General features: G+C 46.0%; 2 protein-coding genes across 5 annotated transcripts; both read left to right on the top strand.

Moving 5' to 3' along the window:
- Nucleotides 1-262: 262 nt before the first annotated feature.
- Nucleotides 263-7,652, top strand: LOC118280438 (sorting and assembly machinery component 50 homolog). 4 transcript variants are annotated; one of them, XM_050701992.1, is made up of 12 exons: nucleotides 263-425; nucleotides 1,306-1,422; nucleotides 1,506-1,535; nucleotides 1,799-1,921; nucleotides 2,924-3,134; nucleotides 4,089-4,173; nucleotides 4,938-5,173; nucleotides 5,586-5,673; nucleotides 5,932-6,314; nucleotides 6,394-6,466; nucleotides 6,885-7,082; nucleotides 7,526-7,652. In XM_050701992.1, exons 1-12 carry the CDS (start codon nucleotides 405-407, stop codon nucleotides 7,581-7,583), a joined length of 1,623 nt encoding a protein of 540 aa, XP_050557949.1. In that variant the 5' UTR covers nucleotides 263-404; the 3' UTR covers nucleotides 7,584-7,652. The 4 variants fall into 4 exon arrangements, with proteins under 4 accessions (XP_050557949.1, XP_050557950.1, XP_050557951.1 ...); XM_050701993.1 differs by lacking the exon at nucleotides 1,506-1,535; XM_050701994.1 differs by lacking the exon at nucleotides 7,526-7,652 and having other exon boundaries at nucleotides 2,924-3,019; nucleotides 6,885-7,080.
- Nucleotides 7,653-8,319: 667 nt separating this feature from the next.
- On the top strand, nucleotides 8,320-17,339 carry LOC118280439 (putative fatty acyl-CoA reductase CG5065). Its single transcript, XM_050701996.1, has 13 exons — nucleotides 8,320-8,525; nucleotides 11,555-11,668; nucleotides 12,077-12,193; nucleotides 12,546-12,665; nucleotides 13,122-13,247; nucleotides 13,552-13,697; nucleotides 14,012-14,124; nucleotides 14,537-14,729; nucleotides 15,049-15,195; nucleotides 15,348-15,437; nucleotides 15,913-16,077; nucleotides 16,391-16,489; nucleotides 16,777-17,339. The coding sequence occupies exons 2-13, from the start codon at nucleotides 11,573-11,575 to the stop codon at nucleotides 16,904-16,906; spliced, it is 1,542 nt and encodes a 513-aa protein (XP_050557953.1). The 5' UTR covers nucleotides 8,320-8,525; nucleotides 11,555-11,572; the 3' UTR covers nucleotides 16,907-17,339.
- The last annotated feature ends 744 nt before the right edge of the window (nucleotides 17,340-18,083 follow it).

The raw sequence follows: 18,083 nt of genomic DNA on the forward strand, positions 1-18,083 counted from the left end.
AGCCTCCATACTACTTTACTTATTATTCTGTGCCTCTACCGCCTATCGTCTACCGCCTTACAATATGCATCCAAGTACTCAGAGAGAACCGTAAAATGAAACGTATTATTATTGCCAGGCCAACAGTGATTTGATGCTGAGCTTTCATAACTATGTATTTACGTTTTAAATTTTTTTCTTGTATTTTACATTAGGTAAAATTAAATAAATTGAATTTTTCTATTCTTTTTTTTTATTAAAATATTTGACGATGACAGTTTCATAGTGTTGCCATTATACAAAATTATTAGGTTAGCTGTCAAAACTGTTGTTTATGTAATTTCAAAATATAAAAATTCCAAATTACTATTTTGTTATTCTTGAGAGACCTAGTTCCTGCTTAGAATTAGTGCAACATTGTCGCGATGGGAACAGTACACGCCAAGGTAACGTCCGCGCGGAGTTTGGTTCGACGCTGTGAGGTTATATATTGCTCGGGAGCTGCTGGCTCGGCTCTCGTTTGCTTGCTGTGTGTGTAGCCTGGGCAGGTCTCCTGGCGTTAGCTCCCAGTGTCCAGTACGTGGCTGGCACGGGCCAGTCGCCGCTGTGCTTGAGCAGGACGTGCGAGTCTCCTCTCAGCTCACGATGTATTGTATCAAGTTCCCCACTCAGTTATAAAGTTACATGGAGTATGTAACTCGAGTACTACTAGTAACACGTCCTATTGCTACCAGACAATACAAACTCAGTCAGTAACTACCACGAATAGTTGTTTACATTCATTTATCAAGTTATAAACTTTTACATTTTCTTAACACAAACTGTGGTGAGCGTCTCCAGTTACATGTGTGAATGTAATTATGATGGCAACAACCACCAAAGACATTATATCATTGCACCTTTTACCCCTCAAAGAGGGGTATGCAGAGATACTCACAGCTGACAAACTGCAAACGGATTATTTCATGAATTCAATATGTTATTAAATATGTTCTCAGTCAGTCTTTGTAAATATGTGTGCAATCGCTTATGAAATGACGAAATGTTTTAAAATTGTTTTTATTATACTAAATAGTTGGCAAACTAACACTTTTATAAGTAAACATTTTAAATAAATGAGATGGTATTTTTTATAAATAATCTGACCATAAACATGAAAACAAACACAGCTCGGTCTCTTTTAAAGTTCAGTTAAATAATAATTCTGTTGATCATAGTCGGCTGGTATTGTATCTGTAGGAATATAAAGGTGGATATTGTGTTGTATTCTAGAAATGTTAAAGTTGTAGTAAAGTAATGGATAATATGTTGCTTATGATATTGCAGGCCGCGGGCGGCGACAGCGTGGGCGAGGTGGGCGGGGGACTGTTTGAGTTCGAGGAGCCACTCGAGATGGACGACGAGCCCATCTCCAAGCCCACCATCAAACTCAACGGAGTGCGGGTATGTACAGTGATACAGTGCTGCGGGTACAGTGCTGACTGACCAGTGGCTACTGATAGCTTGTAACCATTGAATCTCCGCAGGTGTTGGAGTCGGACGTGGTGTACACTCGCGTGAGTGCAGCGCCCCCTGTAGTGTACTAACGTGTAACCTCGACCACTGCTAATCTAGTCAATTTTATTTAGGAAAATATAGTATTTCATGCATTGTGTTTTAACGATTGTAAAACTTTCATTGTAATAAGTGTAAAATACGAGTGCATACTTTACCCAATGTCATTTATATAACAGTGTTGTCGGTACTCCCTACTACCGTCCGCCGAGTAGTTAATATAACTAGTCAGTAATATTATACTATAGTATGTGTACTATTGCAGGCGCGCGTGGACCGCGTGCACGTGGACGGGCTGAACCGCACGAAGGACGACATCATCCGCAGCACCGTCGACGACCTCTTCCACGCCACCGACTTCGAGGACGTCATCCTGCGCGCGCACAAGGTCACACGCACACACGCACACACGCACACACGCACACACGCACACACGCACACACGCACACACGCACACACGCACACACGCACACACGCACACACGCACACACGCACACACGCACACCGTCGACGACCTCTTCCACGCCACCGACTTCGAGGACGTCATCCTGCGCGCGCACAAGGTCACACGCACACACACACACACACACACACACACACACACACACACACACACACACACACACACACACACACCGTCGACGACCTCTTCCACGCCACCGACTTCGAGGACGTCATCCTGCGCGCGCACAAGGTCACACGCACACACACACACACACACACACACACACACACACACACACCGTCGACGACCTCTTCCACGCCACCGACTTCGAGGACGTCATCCTGCGCGCGCACAAGGTCACACGCACACACACACACACACACACACACACACACACACACACACACACACACACACACACACACACACACACACACACACCGTCGACGACCTCTTCCACGCCACCGACTTCGAGGACGTCATCCTGCGCGCGCACAAGGTCACACGCGCACACACACACACACACACACACACACACACACACACACACACACACACACACACACACACACACACACACACACACACACATGTATTGGCTTAGCAGATCTTCCATCAGTCATCCTCCACATCACAGCCTGTATACCATAATTTCCACGCACTTTGCTAAAGAGTAGGAGATCTCAGCTTAAAAATAAGATCGCGATCGATAACGTTGCTGCTCGGTCTCTGTTAAATACGTAGTGCCTTAGTCCGGTTATGAGACACCCGGCGGGAAAAGGGCGGGTGGTGAACTCTGGCGTCATCACAAGGCCGTATAATACAATAATGTTTATTTTAAATGCACTAACAGTAACACACCCCACCTACACCTGACACAATATTGTTACTACATAACACCTCGAATAAATAGTTCTCTAATATAGTATATATGTATGTATGCAGGTCCGGCGCGCGCTGGACGCGATGGGCTGCTTCCGCGACATCGGCGTGTTCATCGACGTGTCCTCCGGGCCCGGCGCCACGCCCGAGGGACTCGAGGTAACATATTATATAGTGTACTGTGTAGTAGTGTACATTGTACTTGGGGGGACATGTACACAATGTGTTCATCGACGTGTCCTCCGGGCCCGGCGCCACGCCCGAGGGACTCGAGGTAACATATTATATAGTGTACTGTGTAGTAGTGTACATTGTACTTGGGGGGACATGTACACAATGTGTTCATCGACGTGTCCTCCGGGCCCGGCGCCACGCCCGAGGGACTCGAGGTAACATATTATATAGTGTACTGTGTAGTAGTGTACATTGTACTTGGGGGGACATGTACACAATGTGTTCATCGACGTGTCCTCCGGGCCCGGCGCCACGCCCGAGGGACTCGAGGTAACATATTATATAGTGTACTGTGTAGTAGTGTACATTGTACTTGGGGGGACATGTACACAATGTGTTCATCGACGTGTCCTCCGGGCCCGGCGCCACGCCCGAGGGACTCGAGGTAACATATTATATAGTGTACTGTGTAGTAGTGTACATTGTACTTGGGGGGACATGTACACAATGTGTTCATCGACGTGTCCTCCGGGCCCGGCGCCACGCCCGAGGGACTCGAGGTAACATATTATATAGTGTACTGTGTAGTAGTGTACATTGTACTTGGGGGGACATGTACACAATGTGTTCATCGACGTGTCCTCCGGGCCCGGCGCCACGCCCGAGGGACTCGAGGTACGTCATATAGTGTACTGTGTACTTTGTAATGTGGGGGGACATGTACCGGGGGGGGGATAGTACTGATGTAATGAAGTCTGTCGATGGAGAGACTAAAGTACTATACCCGGCCCCCGGAGCATGGCAACATTCTGTCTTAGTACTAGTAAAACGACGCATTGTGTGTTCCCTATTTTGTCATTATTCCTCATACACTGTAGAGTTGTTGCTATCGTGTAGTTGCAATCCTGTTGACTGAGACGAATATTAAAGTAACAATAAAACAACAAACCTGACCACGACACAATTTGGCCATGTTATGTTCCGAACGCTATGATAATTATATTTGAAGTAAATATAATGTAATGTACCACCGTGTCTCGTGCGGCGGGTGCAGGTGACGTTCCAGGTGCGCGAGCTGTCCCGCGTGGTGGGCGGCATCAACACCACCGTCAGCGAGAACGAGGGGAACCTGGTCCTGGGTGAGTGGACACTACCATATCTTCTAAATATATAAAACTCAAAGGTGACTGACTGACTGACTGACACAGTGATCTATCGACTCACAGCTTAAACCGCTGGACGGGTTTGGCTGAAATTTGGCATGCAGGTAGATGTTATGACGTAGGAATCCCGTATTAAAGGATTTGATCAATTCTACCACCAAAGTGTTAAAATAGGGGATGAAAGTTTGTATTAAACTTTGACTATTTAAAACCAATCAGACTGAGACTTTGCATGCTAAAGCTACTAAGGCGTAGCGCCTAATGACAGATTAGTAAAGAATATTGTGTACAAAGAAGTTTTGTAGGCCCTAATTTTTTACACACGCTAAACAAAAGTAAAGCCGCAAAAACCATACCTAATTAATAATAATACTTCTTAACGCGAGCGAAGCCGCGGGCAAAAGCTAGTTATACTATATACGAGCAGACGGGACACCTGATGGTAAGCAATCAGCGCTACCAGGGGACACGCGCAACACCTAAGGTGTTTTTATACGTTGCGGTTACCAGAAGCCAACCTTTCCATCTCCATTCCCAAATCTTTAATCCTTAATCCCAAAAATCCACTTGTAATTCCTCTGGTGTAGCGAATGTCAAATTGCCGATCAGGTGATCTGTCTGCTTGACAACCACCCTATACCATAGTTTTCATCAAAGGCCTATAAGTGACCTATCCTCGCACGGAGAAGGTGTGAGCATGAACCACCACGCTTGTTGTATTGTATGGTGTACTGGTGCAGGCGTGAAGATGCCGAACGTGCTGGGCCGCGGCGAGCGCGTGGCGGCGGAGTACAGCATGGGCTACCGCTCGTCGTCCAACTTCAGCGTGGCGGCCACCAAGCCCTTCCCGCACAAACCTCTGGTACCAGTGCTCACTGCCACCGTGTACCAGCAGAACCACGAGTACCCGTGGTCCGGGTACCGCCTGCTGGACCGCGGCGCGCTGCTCGACCTCGCCTTCAAGACCTCGCCCGCCGTACGTATCTCCATACCAATAGCTACAAACACTCTCAGCCAATATCACATTAATAAGTCAATCTCACTCTCAGTCAGTATCACACTCTGCCAAACTCACACTCATTCAACCTTACTCTCATTCAGTCCTACAGTCAATCTAACATTTAATTACAGACTCACATTTAGTCACAGTCTCAAACTCAGAAGTTTCACACTATAAATAATGATAATAAGTAAAGAATCATTCAATGTTACTGTTATTGATTCTCAAACTCTGCCAGCTTCACACTCAGCCAGCCTCACACTGGGTTTTTAGTCAGCCATTTTGTATATTGACGCTTGCTATACAACATTCTCCCTGGTCGACATGGCTCTTTGTGTTATAGTCCCAGTAGAGAGTGAGTGAGTGTCAGTGAGTGTTTGTGTTGCAGACGCACCACAACGTGCAGTGGGAGGGCCTGGTCCGCGACACCTCCGTCCTCAGCAAGACTACCTCCTTCAAGGTCCGGGAGAGCAGCGGTCAGTACCATATGTATTGTTTACTTATATATTTTCAGTTGCTTGGAGTAATTACTTTACTATTAGGGCGCTCACTGCCGACATGGGACGGCTAATTGAAATAAGGTCGTAACTTCTGTAGCAGTCATGGGAAAGTGGTTGGGATTTCAATCGAATGCCGCAGCATAATATGCCGTGTCATGTCGGCAGTGAGCGCCGGCCCTTGCCCAGCGCTCGGGGCGGGGTATGTGCCACCGTACATGTCGCGTGGGTGCGCAGGTCCGCAGATGAAGTCGATCCTGCGGCACATCGTGTGCGTGGACCAGCGCGACGAGGCGATGTTCCCGACGCGCGGCTGCTGGGTGCAGTTCAGCAGCGAGCTGGCGGGGCTGGGCGGCGGCGTGGCGCACCTGCGCACCGAGCTGCACGCGCAGGCCAACCGCAGCCTGCCGCGCGACCTGGTCCTGCAGGCCGCGGGGGCCGTGGGCGTGCTGCACGACGTGTTCGGCACGGAGCTGGCCGACCACTTCTTCCTGGGCGGGCCCACCTCGCTGCGCGGCTTCCGGCAGCGCGGCGTGGGCCCGCACGCCGAGGGCCAGGCCACGGGCGGCCGCGTCTACTGGGCCGCCGGACTACATCTGTACGCGCCGCTGCCCTTCCAGGTCAGACATGCATTAGTATCACTTGTACCGATGCATGTATAACACGATGTAGTATACAATATATATATACATGACGCAGGGCTCCCGCACGGGGCTGGCGTCGTTGTTCCGCTCGCACCTGTTCGCCAACGCCGGCTGCCTCGCCATGCCAGGTGCGTACTACTCCATACTTACTATACTATACATCTATGTATATGTCGGTTTCGCATTACCATTGTATTACAGCATTTTGTCAACATCGTCAGCTAGTAGATAAAATCGACAACGTTGCACCTGCAGGACGCTAGCAGATGAGTTTTCCACATAAATATATCCAGCTGATGTTTTTATTTAGTAACAGTAATACGTAAACGATCCTCTAACAAATTTTCTATGACGATCCATATGTTCAGATGAGTAGCTGCCGTATAACTCTCCACTGTATAACCAGCTGACGTTTTACTTTCTTCAAAATGTTTATGTCAACTGTAAACTAGACAAGTTTTTGGAAGGAAATTACTAAAAGTGCCCAGCTTAACATGGCTACATAAGTAGTCGCTTAGGCTGAATGATTTAATCTCCCTTGTACAGAGGGCTCCGGGCTAGAGTCCCTGGAGTCGCTGAGGCTGGCGCGCGTGTCGGTGGGCGCGGGCGTGGTGGTGCGGCTGGGCCGCGGCGCGCGCCTCGAGCTCAACTACGCCGTGCCGCTGCGCGCGCAGCCCCACGACGTGCACGCGCCCGGCATACAGTTCGGAGTCGGCGCCAACTTCCTCTAGGACACAACACGAGGTACTGTTGTATTTTACTTTGTTAATAGTCTTACACTGTATTATTTGAGTCTGCTTAAAGTTAAGAATCTTTAATAATTGGTAACCGCCGCTACGTTTGTTGTGACTTCTCTAAAGCCTTCGATAGGTAATGCCACGAAATTGACAAGAGATTCAATACTTATAAAACTGTTCTTAAATACAGAGTATTGTAATGTCCCGCTGTGTGACAATGTGTACAAGTAGAAGTAATTACAAAACTATCGACTAATCTCGATAATACGACTATATCTAACTAGACGTTCCTTGGAATTGTTTTGGTGTTCCTCAGGGCACAATATTGGGTCCACCCCTAATTTGAAGCAATAGCTGGGCAATATGTTACCAGTAAGATTCAATGATTTTTGTGACTAGTGTTTCAGTGTGTTAGTATTTTCAAATATTAATGTGTATCGTTGTTCCCAGGTCCCAGGTGCCCGGCTCCGCGACGTGCGCAGGTCGAGCGCGCGACGTAACGAAGTAATGTGTAAATAGTAGCAACATCAAGTATCGTATTATTTAATTGTTCAAATAAATATCTTGTTATACTGTACGCACTCGTTTACTTTATGTCCCCGCCCAGGAACACAACCACCGCATCACCACACCACATCTATCATGAGTCTATGACAAGTGCTCTCTACCTATTTAAAATGTGTGCGCAAAACTAAACAATGTCAAAAAATGAAGATGAACAATATTGTTTCTTTAATATAATATTATTGTACTAGTAACTACTAACGCCATCCGTTTGAGGACAAACAATTAACTTTACTGCAAATATTTGCAGACAGAAATATTATGCAAGCGCTCACAAACGCTTGTAAACTTTCAACTATGGACTGTATCTTTTTGAAGGTCTAAAATACAAGCGTATTATTATTATTAAAGTCAAATCATTACACCAAGAGGGCAACGTCAAATAAAAAGTGTCAGTATTTTGGTCAGTCCGCTAGTGAAGCTATTTGCCGATCTTTAGTGCAGATTTAGTCCCTTAACCTTTGTATGCCGGTATTATATTTTTATGTATATGAGACAATAGCTACATTGTGTCTCCGTTAGTTCACATTTACATTAGGTTAAAGCAATATAGAGCCTCCAACACTCCTTACTATACTTCGTACACAGACACTGCGATCTCGCACATATACCGCGCGGTGTCGGCGGGCGAGGCGACAGTACATTATAAGTATACATACATTAGCATACGGCGATATAACGCGCCGCCGCCGGCCGCCGCCCCTCACTGCCGCACCCTGCTCCACTGTACGTACACGCATATACTACGTGGACTGTCACATACTACTGCTGTACAAGAGTGAACCATCCGTGTCAGTCAGTCAGTCAGTCGTCTACATCGATACAAGCTGTGTACTGCGTGTCGGACTACCGCCGGGAGCTTGTTGTAACGTTTGCAAGAACTAAGGTAAGTGATAATTGTATCATAATCTATTTATCTACAACACGGGCCTCGTTGGTCTCTCTTCCAAGGGATCTCGGGTTCCATTCCCGGATCGGGCAAAGTAAATTTCTCAGTAGTAGCACGGAGTCTGGAATTGTGTCCAGTATATGACAATAGGCTCACCCCCTATTACATGGGACTTATAACACAAATGGTGAAAAGTGGGTGTACATTGTATTATACAATGTGCACCCACTTTTATTACGGTGTACGTGCCGTAATGTACACCTCTGCCTACCCCTTGGGACATAAAAGGCGTGACGTTGTTTTGTGATCTATTGACAAGTGGGAATGCTGAGTAAACGATCCCGGGCGCAGTTTCAGGAACATTTTAGAAACTGGACCCGCGGGAATCGTGATGTAACTGGTTAATAAATGGTGTTATATTACACAGGGGTACTGCTGCTCTACTCCTATGTGATATTTATAATAACTTGGAATAATAATATAAAGCTGAAGAGTTTGTTTGAACGCGTTAACCTCCGCGGAACTACTGCTCCGATTTGAATAATACTTTTTGTGTTAGATAGTACATTTACCTAGAAAGACTCTAAAACATCAAGCTGCGATCAATATGGTGTCCTCTCCGACGGGGTGTGGTTGAGGAATTCCGTGTAGCGATGAATGCAACATGCGGCCTTGACACCGGCTTTACATAATGTGTATATTTGGCGGCGACATTGAACCGACTTTTTTTGCGGGGGAAATATTATCCTCCAATGACTTCTCCCAGTCTGCGTGTGGCGAGAGGATACGTCAGTGAAAGTGTCAGAGGAACTGTTTAGTCAGTAAGAGCACAAACTCTTCCTCAACCCGTTCCTAGTCTGCTCTTCGAGCCGGGTGTCCCCCGGTATCGGTAACCCGCTAGGTAGTCCACAGTCCGGGTCGCTACAGTAGCCTACCCTATTAGCATACTTGTAATAATATTGTAAACTAGCAGGTGAAACACGCTACGATTGGGGTTGTATGGATTCTGAGGGATGCGAGGTTAGGTTCCGTGTATTGAAATTGAGATTGGTTTCAACATTAAGCGCCCTTGTTACCCGTTCATCTGAATAACACATTTGCTCGGTAGATTAGGTATAGTCCCTTCTGGCCGGGAAACAAAAACCAATCTTAATCTAAAACTGCGTTTCGGATGAATGTAGATTCTTGTCATCATAAAGTCCACGCTTGGCTAGGTAAACGTGTAGACTGGACTACCTACCGCTCATGTAGAGGAGGCCCGTAGTCCAACAGTAGATTGTTGCCCGCTGTAGTTCAGAGTTTCAGCCCCGAGTTGCGAGCACGTGTGTGCCCTCGTGTAGAGTACATGCGATACTCGTAACTTTCGCTTTCGTATTTACTACTGAAGTGTCCTTGCTTCTTGGTACTTAGTATCGTTATATCATTACTAGTAATGGCACTATACATGTATAAATACGTGCGACCTTCGCAATATTCAGCGATGTTATTACAGTTATGCAAAATATACATACGTAAGTAGGTAGGTAGAGGTACATACACAAGGTGATACATAACTTACTATTCTCGCCCTTTGGCGACCAGGACTATTATGATAAAACCAACGTTGACGGGGACTTGGAAGATTTTGCGCTTAATTTTTTGTTTAAAATAATAGGAAACATTGTAATAAGTATCATAATCACCTCATTAGGCAGGAATAGCAGTGGTCAGCTAGCATGTTTACTAGACTCAGACATTTCCGAAGCTACGGACTACCTAGCGGGTTACCGGGGCTCCGGATTCGAAAGGCAGGAGTAGATTGTGAGTGGTGCTAAGTCAGTAAGAGTCTGACACTACCCTCTCGCCTCGCCAACGGCGGGAGAAGTCACTGGATGACTTTCACCCCTCTCAAAAAAGACTGCGACATTTACTGGTCGTAATAACTCGTAATTACATAATTTGTATAATGTATATTACAATACATATTATAGTGTCATAGTAGGTAAACATGTTGTAATATTATATCAGCTCTGTGACCTGCCGGTAGTAGGTACCTGCTGTCACCTGCAATAATACATATTCATTAAAAATAACTAATTGCGAATTGATTTAATTATTCAGCGATTTATCAATTAATCACAGTTAACAACCGTAATACAATAACAATGTGTTATTGGAATGTGTTGCAGGGAGTCAGAGGTCGGGCTTGCAGACATTATAAGGAAACAATAATCCTTTATTCAGACATTGTTGAATGCCAATTCTAACTTCGACTGCACGGTTTACGCGGTGGTGGTAATCGGCCATCGCGAAACGTGTAGCGGTTACGATTTTTTTGCACGGGGAAACTGTGTGATCCATTAATACGTAACTTGTTTGGGGTATAGCAGTGTGAGCATGTGCACTGGTTCTCAGAGTACTGACATTTTACTGTGTCATTCGTAACTATCCCATGTCATAATGCTGATAGTTACGTAATATGTTAATTCATATTGTTGATCATTGATCAGTCAATGGTCATCGTAATGGAATTATATTAGAATGACATTGTCGTATTGTCGTTACTACCAGTAGTACCTACTGTCACCTGTAACTAATGTCTTCGTTACATATTCATTAAATAATTATGAATCAATCATACACAACTAATGTAATACAATAACAAAGTGTTATTGGAATGTGTTGCACGGAGTCAGAGGTCGAGCTTGCAGACATTATACCTAAGGAAACTATAATCTTTATTCAGAAATTGTTGAAATACAATTCTAATTTCGACTGCACGGTTTACGCGGTGGCTTGGCAACTAGCCGTCGCGTAACGTGTAGCAGGTTCGATTCCCGCACGGGACACTCTGTGTGATCCACAAATAGGTAGTGGTTTCGGGTCTGAGTGTCATGTGCATGTAAAATTGTATGTTTGCACCCACGACACAGGAGTAAATCCTAGTGTGAGGCAGTTAATGATGTTATTATGTCTCACTTGTAGAGGACACCTATGGTCGAACTGTGTGTTTTGATGCTCCATGTACCAGTGTATGTATGTTGCAGGGCTCGCACACAGGCAGTATGTCGGCGCCAGAGCCGGGCGAGGGGCCGCTGCTGCCCGGGTTCTACGCGGGCCGCGCCGTGCTCATCACGGGGGGCACCGGCTTCCTCGGGAAGGTAACCACTACATTACTTGCACTATCTAATATTACATATAATTATAGCAACTACTATAATGGGTAAATTTATATAAGCTATCCCTTCATTGTTCTACTACGATGTCTACGTCACATTACAAGCTGCTACGAAACCGCTACGAACTGGCTACGAGAGCTACGCAGCGTAGCAGTCACTCATAGCCTTGTAGTATTCTGTGGCCTTGCTAACCAAAGTCTTTGGATTGCTATTGGTCAATGGATAGAATTTCTTTCAGGAACGTGAATTGATCCTGTGTTGTATTTATTCTGGCCGTTAGAAATAAAAAATATAGTTTTGTTTTAGATTATAACATACTTAGGTGAATTCTTTTTCGCAAATCCTTTGAAAGCTACGTAGTATGCCACATGTATCAATGTACGCCTGCAGGTACTGATCGAGCGCCTGCTGTATACATGCCCTGAGGTGGGGGAGGTGCATCTGTTGCTGCGGGACAAGCGCGGACAGCCGCCGCGGGTGCGGCTCAACCAGCTCAAGCAGTCGCAGGTACGATCATGGCATATGTTTCTACAATAATAGAGAATCAGGGGGAACTATCAGATGATCCGGCTCGCTTTCCTAGGGGGACTAAGCAATCGCACACCTGCAACACTGGGGGAGATAGAAATGCATTGCTGACCCTTTGAGGATTTGGAAATTGGGACGGATGGGGAAGATTGGACCTCCGGTTATGTCACTTACACAACGATACGGTTGTTTTACGTCAATTTCTTATAATACCATGTTAACTCCACTCGAGCCGACCCATTTTTGTCAAAGGGCTCGCACTTTATAAATTATGGTCCGATATGTGTCGCCATCTGTGAGTTGACTCCGGAACTATGTAATGTTGTGGCAGGCGTTCGACAATGTCCGCGCGCAGTGCCCGGGCCAGCTGGACAAGCTGCGCGTGGTGTGCGGGGACGTCGCGCAGCCGCGCCTCGGGCTGGACGACGCCGCGCTGCAGCAGCTCAGGGAGGTAAGCTGTATCTTATGATTACGTATTTCGCAGATTATGTGATGATAAATAGTACATTATATATAATACAATTAGTACTTGTAATATACAATAGGGATGATGACTCGGTCAAAAATAAATTATTACAACTTTTCAATACAATAAAATATTCGAAAATAATCATAATCTCATACATTTGAACTACCGTACTTCATTTTCGATAATTTCTAGAAGTTAGTCTGCTATTTGACGTCAAAAATGTATGACGTCATAATAGTGTATTTCATACAAAGTTCATAGAAAATATCATTTTTGTCGTTTCGAAAAAAGTATTGAATTAGACTAGTAGGAAACATGCCTATTCATTGACGTGTGCGCCCGAGTAGTGACTCACTATCTATGCTAAACTAACTGTCCGCAGTTATGTCTATGCAGCAATTACATTAATCAAAGGTTGCTGCTGTCTGTGTGTCGCAGGTGTCGGTGGTGTTCCACAGCGCGGCCACGGTGAAGTTCTGGGAGAGCCTGGAGACGGCGCTGCACCAGAACGTCACCTCCGTGGTGGCGCTCATGGACCTCTGCGACCAGCTGCCCAAACTCGAGGTCAGTGGAGTATAGTCACCTTACAGTTATAGGACAGGTCAGCAACGAGCAGGACAAGTAACTGGCGCTGCCTGTAGACACCTGCAACACCAGAGAAGATACTAAGTGCGTTGCCTTTTGAGCATTTGGATTCAGGAATTGGGGACGGGGAGAGGAAAGGATTGGGCCCGGTGTATCTTGAAACCAGTAGACACTTAGTACGAACTACAACTACTTTGTACAGTACAACTTGAACCATTCGAGGAATGCCTTCGAACGGTTCAAGTAGCCGTGCATGTAAAGTAATGCAGTGTGTGTGCTTTAGGCGCTGGTGCACGTGTCGACGGCGTACAGCAACGCGGAGCGGCGCCACATCGAGGAGCGCGTGTACGAGGCGCCCGCGCAGCTGGCCGGCCTGCGCGCCATGCTGGACGCGCTGCCGCCCTCGCTGCTCGACGACCTCACCGCCAGGTACCACGCACCCACTGCACTTGTGTCGTCCTGTCCTTCATGATCATCATCATCATCATGTCTACTTATGTTCACCCACTGCTGGATATAGGCGTTCCATTTTTCTGGCATACTTCTCATTATTGTGCACAAGTTATTTATAGTTTGTTGTCGGTACAATTGGCTTTCGGTTTCCATTCGGGATCAAATGGAAAGTGAAAGTTCTACTGAAACTGTATCTTATTACAATTTCAAATGCCTCGTTCAACCGATGTGTTAACTGTTATCTAACTGTTATTTTGTATCTCATATAGTGACGTAGGTCTCGTCCGCAGGTACATCGCGCCCAAGCCGAACACGTACGTGTTCTCGAAGGCGGTGGCCGAGGCGACCATCGCGCAGCGCCCGCGCAAGCACTACGCCACCGCCATCGTCCGGCCTTCCATAGGTACGTCACACCCACTACCAGCTTGTTGTACCTACAGACAGGGGGCCGATATAGAACAAAATGTAATTACCTGGGAGTTTCAATTGTGGGAGATCCATGTAATAATGATAATTCTGAGATTGGAAATATGATCGTAATGGATAGCGCTCTGTTGGTTTTCTCCACGGTCAATAGGATGAAGGCTATGAAGTTTAAGCTATGTACGTAAGTACGTTCTAGTTATGACGAGATTTCTCCTGTCCTGGGCAGTATCCCAGGGGACTAAGTTGTACCTACATTTATTTGACGAGAATTACCGGCAATGTAGTGCTCTCTGAGTTGACTTGGACCCTTTAAGTAGGGATTTCAAATATGGAAGTCATCCAAAGTAGAGGAGTCTTATAGTCCAGCAATGAATATGGTATATGTGCAGTGGTATCATCCCACCGGCACCCGTTCCCCGGGTGGATCGAGAACCTGGCGGGCCCCAGCGGCGTGGTGGTGGGCTGCGGCAAGGGGCTGGTGCACGCCTTCAACCTGGACCTGGCGGCGCGCGCCGACCTCATCCCCGTCGACATCACCATCGACACCATGCTGGCCGTGGCCTGGGAGATCGCCACCGACAAGTACGTACATTCTGTTATAATAATTCTTGACTTACTCTTGTAAGCAGTGTCTGGGACAGTTGCCGCCAAGTGCTGTATGTGTGTTGTTTGGGTTCGGCAGTGTCTGTGTGTTATACGTAGGAGAGTAATTTGTCAACATTGTTGGGTTTGACCTCCCCAAAGTGATCTCCATCGACTTCAGTCTCATAGGAGTCTGACTCGCATTTGTAATTCCCGGTGTTCATACATTGCTTATATGACATATGTGTGGTCCTGCTGATGTAATTTGTTCCTACATAATACTGTATAGTGCATATAATAGTATTGTCGTATGGTGCAGGAGCGGGGAGGTGCGCGTGTACAACTCGTGCTCGCAGCAGAACCCGATCACGTGGCGCGCGTTCCGCGACCGCGTCGTGCGCAACGTGCGCGCGCACCCCTTCGACCACCTCATGTACTACCCCTTCACCTTCGGCATCAAGAACAGGTACCCACCGACTGTCCTTCTGTCTGTCTGTAACATTTATTATAACTGGGGCCTTGGACCATTGTCGGGAGGGACGGAGCTATGTAGGTTGTATAGCTACCCACTGCTAATGATTATAACAATGTCCTGACAATATATCCTATGTCCCACAGGTACGTGTACAAGACCCTGGAGCTGGTGCTGCAGACCGTCCCGCTGCACGTGGCCGACTACCTCGCGCGGCTCTGCGGGGTCAAACTGCAGTGAGTAGCGCCCACTTACAGTGTAGTATATATCGATACAACAGTTTACACTTAGTAACTTAATAATTGTGGAGTTGCTTTATATACTCACTTTATTTCTTTTTCTTGCCCTCTAATAACATCTTCTGATTTATTTCGTTGCGGGATCCAAGACAGTCATTCATGTCCCTGGGACTTTGGACTTCAGTGTTCCGGTGTTTGCATGGTTGTAGTGTAGATCCTGGTGCACAGGTGTGGCGGTATGGGAGGTTGTGGCGGGCTTGTCCCACAAAAAAAAGAGCTCACATTATGGTAAAGCTGGTGAGCTACACTCGTTAAGATGTCGCTAATCTGGTAAGAACTCCGTTTGTCCAATCGCTGTAGCTACCAAAATTGTATGACACTAGTTAACGCTTTATTAGATGAATCGCCGTCTAATCGAGGTCTATACTAATGCCATCTAGTAGCCCCTCTGTACAAAGTGTTTCCCCGGCAGACTGAGCCTGGTGACGGTGAGCGAGCGGCTGCAGGCGATGAACCGCGTGCTGGCGTTCTTCGCGACGCGCGAGTGGTACTTCAGCACGCGCAACGTGCACGCGCTGCGGCGCCGCCTCACGCGCGCCGACAGAGACATCTACAACCTCGACGTCTGCTCCGTCGAGTGAGTACAACACACTACATCTACATCATCATATGAATAAAAAAACTTCTCAAAAAGAAGAAAAAAATCCAGCTGAGCCATACGGCCGATGGGGCAAAAGGTTTTCGAATAGACGCCATGATCGATTGATCTAAAAGTCATTGGGGAAGGCCAGACAGTTAATTTTAGGGATAGTGGCATCCATAAGGCGTGTAACTTTTAGATTACCATTTCCAAGTTTGTCAGTTTAAGTAGTGAACCTAGGGCTCCCCGAGGGAGAGTGCTGCTTTCTACCCAATACCCAATTTAGACTGTGTATATTTTATGTCCCCAGCTGGGACGAGCACGTGCGCGACTTCGTGAAGGGCACGCGCAAGTTCCTGCTCAAGGAGAAGGACGACAACATCCCGCGCGCCAGGAGGTTCGTCGAGAGGTCAGTAATCGTAATCCTAGCCATTTGTTTACGGATCACCCAAGTAAGACATCGCTGCCTCTCGAGTTAATTTTCTTGTACCTCTAGGTACTGCCCAATTTAATACACACTTCGGAATTGAGCCCGAAACCCTCTTACTGGGTAGTCTTGATTGCAGACCTTAGTCTGCTGCCACTCCGCCTTCACCAGGCGTGGTGATATGGATTGACCTTCTCCGTGTGAGAAGAGGCCTTTGCCGAGCAGTTGGCACTTATATTCTGCTGTTGATGCTGACTGTGTTGTTCCAGACTGCGGCGCGTGCACCAGTTCGTGCTGCTGGTGCTGTCGGTGCTGGTGTACCGGTTCCTCACGCTGCTGCTGCCGCGGTTCCTGTTCCGGAGCGCGCCCGCACTCGCCGGGCTCGCCGCGCCGCACTGACGACACCGCGGCCTGCGGAGACCAAACTAAATACAATACGTGTAGTAGTGGACTTTCATCAACATATTTGACTAAAATCCAGCTAAGTACTTGTGGTACCACTAGTGTTGGTGTCCATGTGCGGTACTGATTGCTTACCATCAGATCAATTAGACTCAAAATAAGCATTCAGTCTAGTTACCATCACCTTGTATCACGGCTGATCCTTGCCGTTTAATATTATAAAAATATGTTGATGATTGGTCACACTGAGTAAGCTACCTACCAACTAATATTTGATTTAATTATGAAGATAATTATTAGACCGTGAGTGAGACTCACCAACTCGGTAACTAAGTAAGTAGGTAAATATGTTAATGTGAGTTTGTAAATAATGTTCTAATGTAATGTACTTATGTAAGATAATGGGATTCAATAAATACTGTATTGTAAGACGAGGGTCGTTTTATTTACACATAACATTATGCAGTGACCTCTAGTTCTAGTGAAACTGATAATGTCTGCGAGGACCTGAACAGTCGCTTGGTTTCAGTAATTACCGCCATTAATAATCTGAATATTTGTAAATGTTATGTAACGATCAGTGAGTATCTAAATAAGAAGGTAGAAATTGAAAAATGAACCTCGGTCGGTATAAGGAGAAAGGTTTTTGGTAGGTTCGTAATAAAGAGCGACACGTTTGTTGGAGAGATGTGATGAAATAAAACAGTTCTTATTGGTTTATTGGCATTGATGTAACGAAGGAATTCGCCATTTCGACACCAGCAATTTATACTGCGCTAACTCAAAAAGCGTACTTTACAGTAGAGGCGTTTAAAGGGAAAAACGTGATAACTTTTACATTAATTAAGATACTGTTTTGAAATTTGGTATGCTTAATATTTAATTTATTCATTGTAATATCTCATATTTATATTTCCTTAATTATTTCTATTTTTTGATTTAGCGCAAGTTAGCCGTATATAAACGTAATTCATCAAAAAAAATTACATCTTATACACGTCTAACTTATGTTAGCGTAGTGTAGTACGGGACGTCGTAGTGCATGATCAATCATCTGATGCATATTTCAATATTTTATAAAGAACATGTACTTACTTACAAAAAGAATAGTCAACGTACCATTAATAAACTAATTAATACGTTAACACATAAGTATTTACTATGTAAAAGTCGC

This window comes from Spodoptera frugiperda, chromosome 21 (genome assembly GCF_023101765.2).
Source record: "Spodoptera frugiperda isolate SF20-4 chromosome 21, AGI-APGP_CSIRO_Sfru_2.0, whole genome shotgun sequence".
Classification (NCBI taxonomy): Eukaryota; Metazoa; Arthropoda; class Insecta; order Lepidoptera; family Noctuidae; genus Spodoptera; species Spodoptera frugiperda.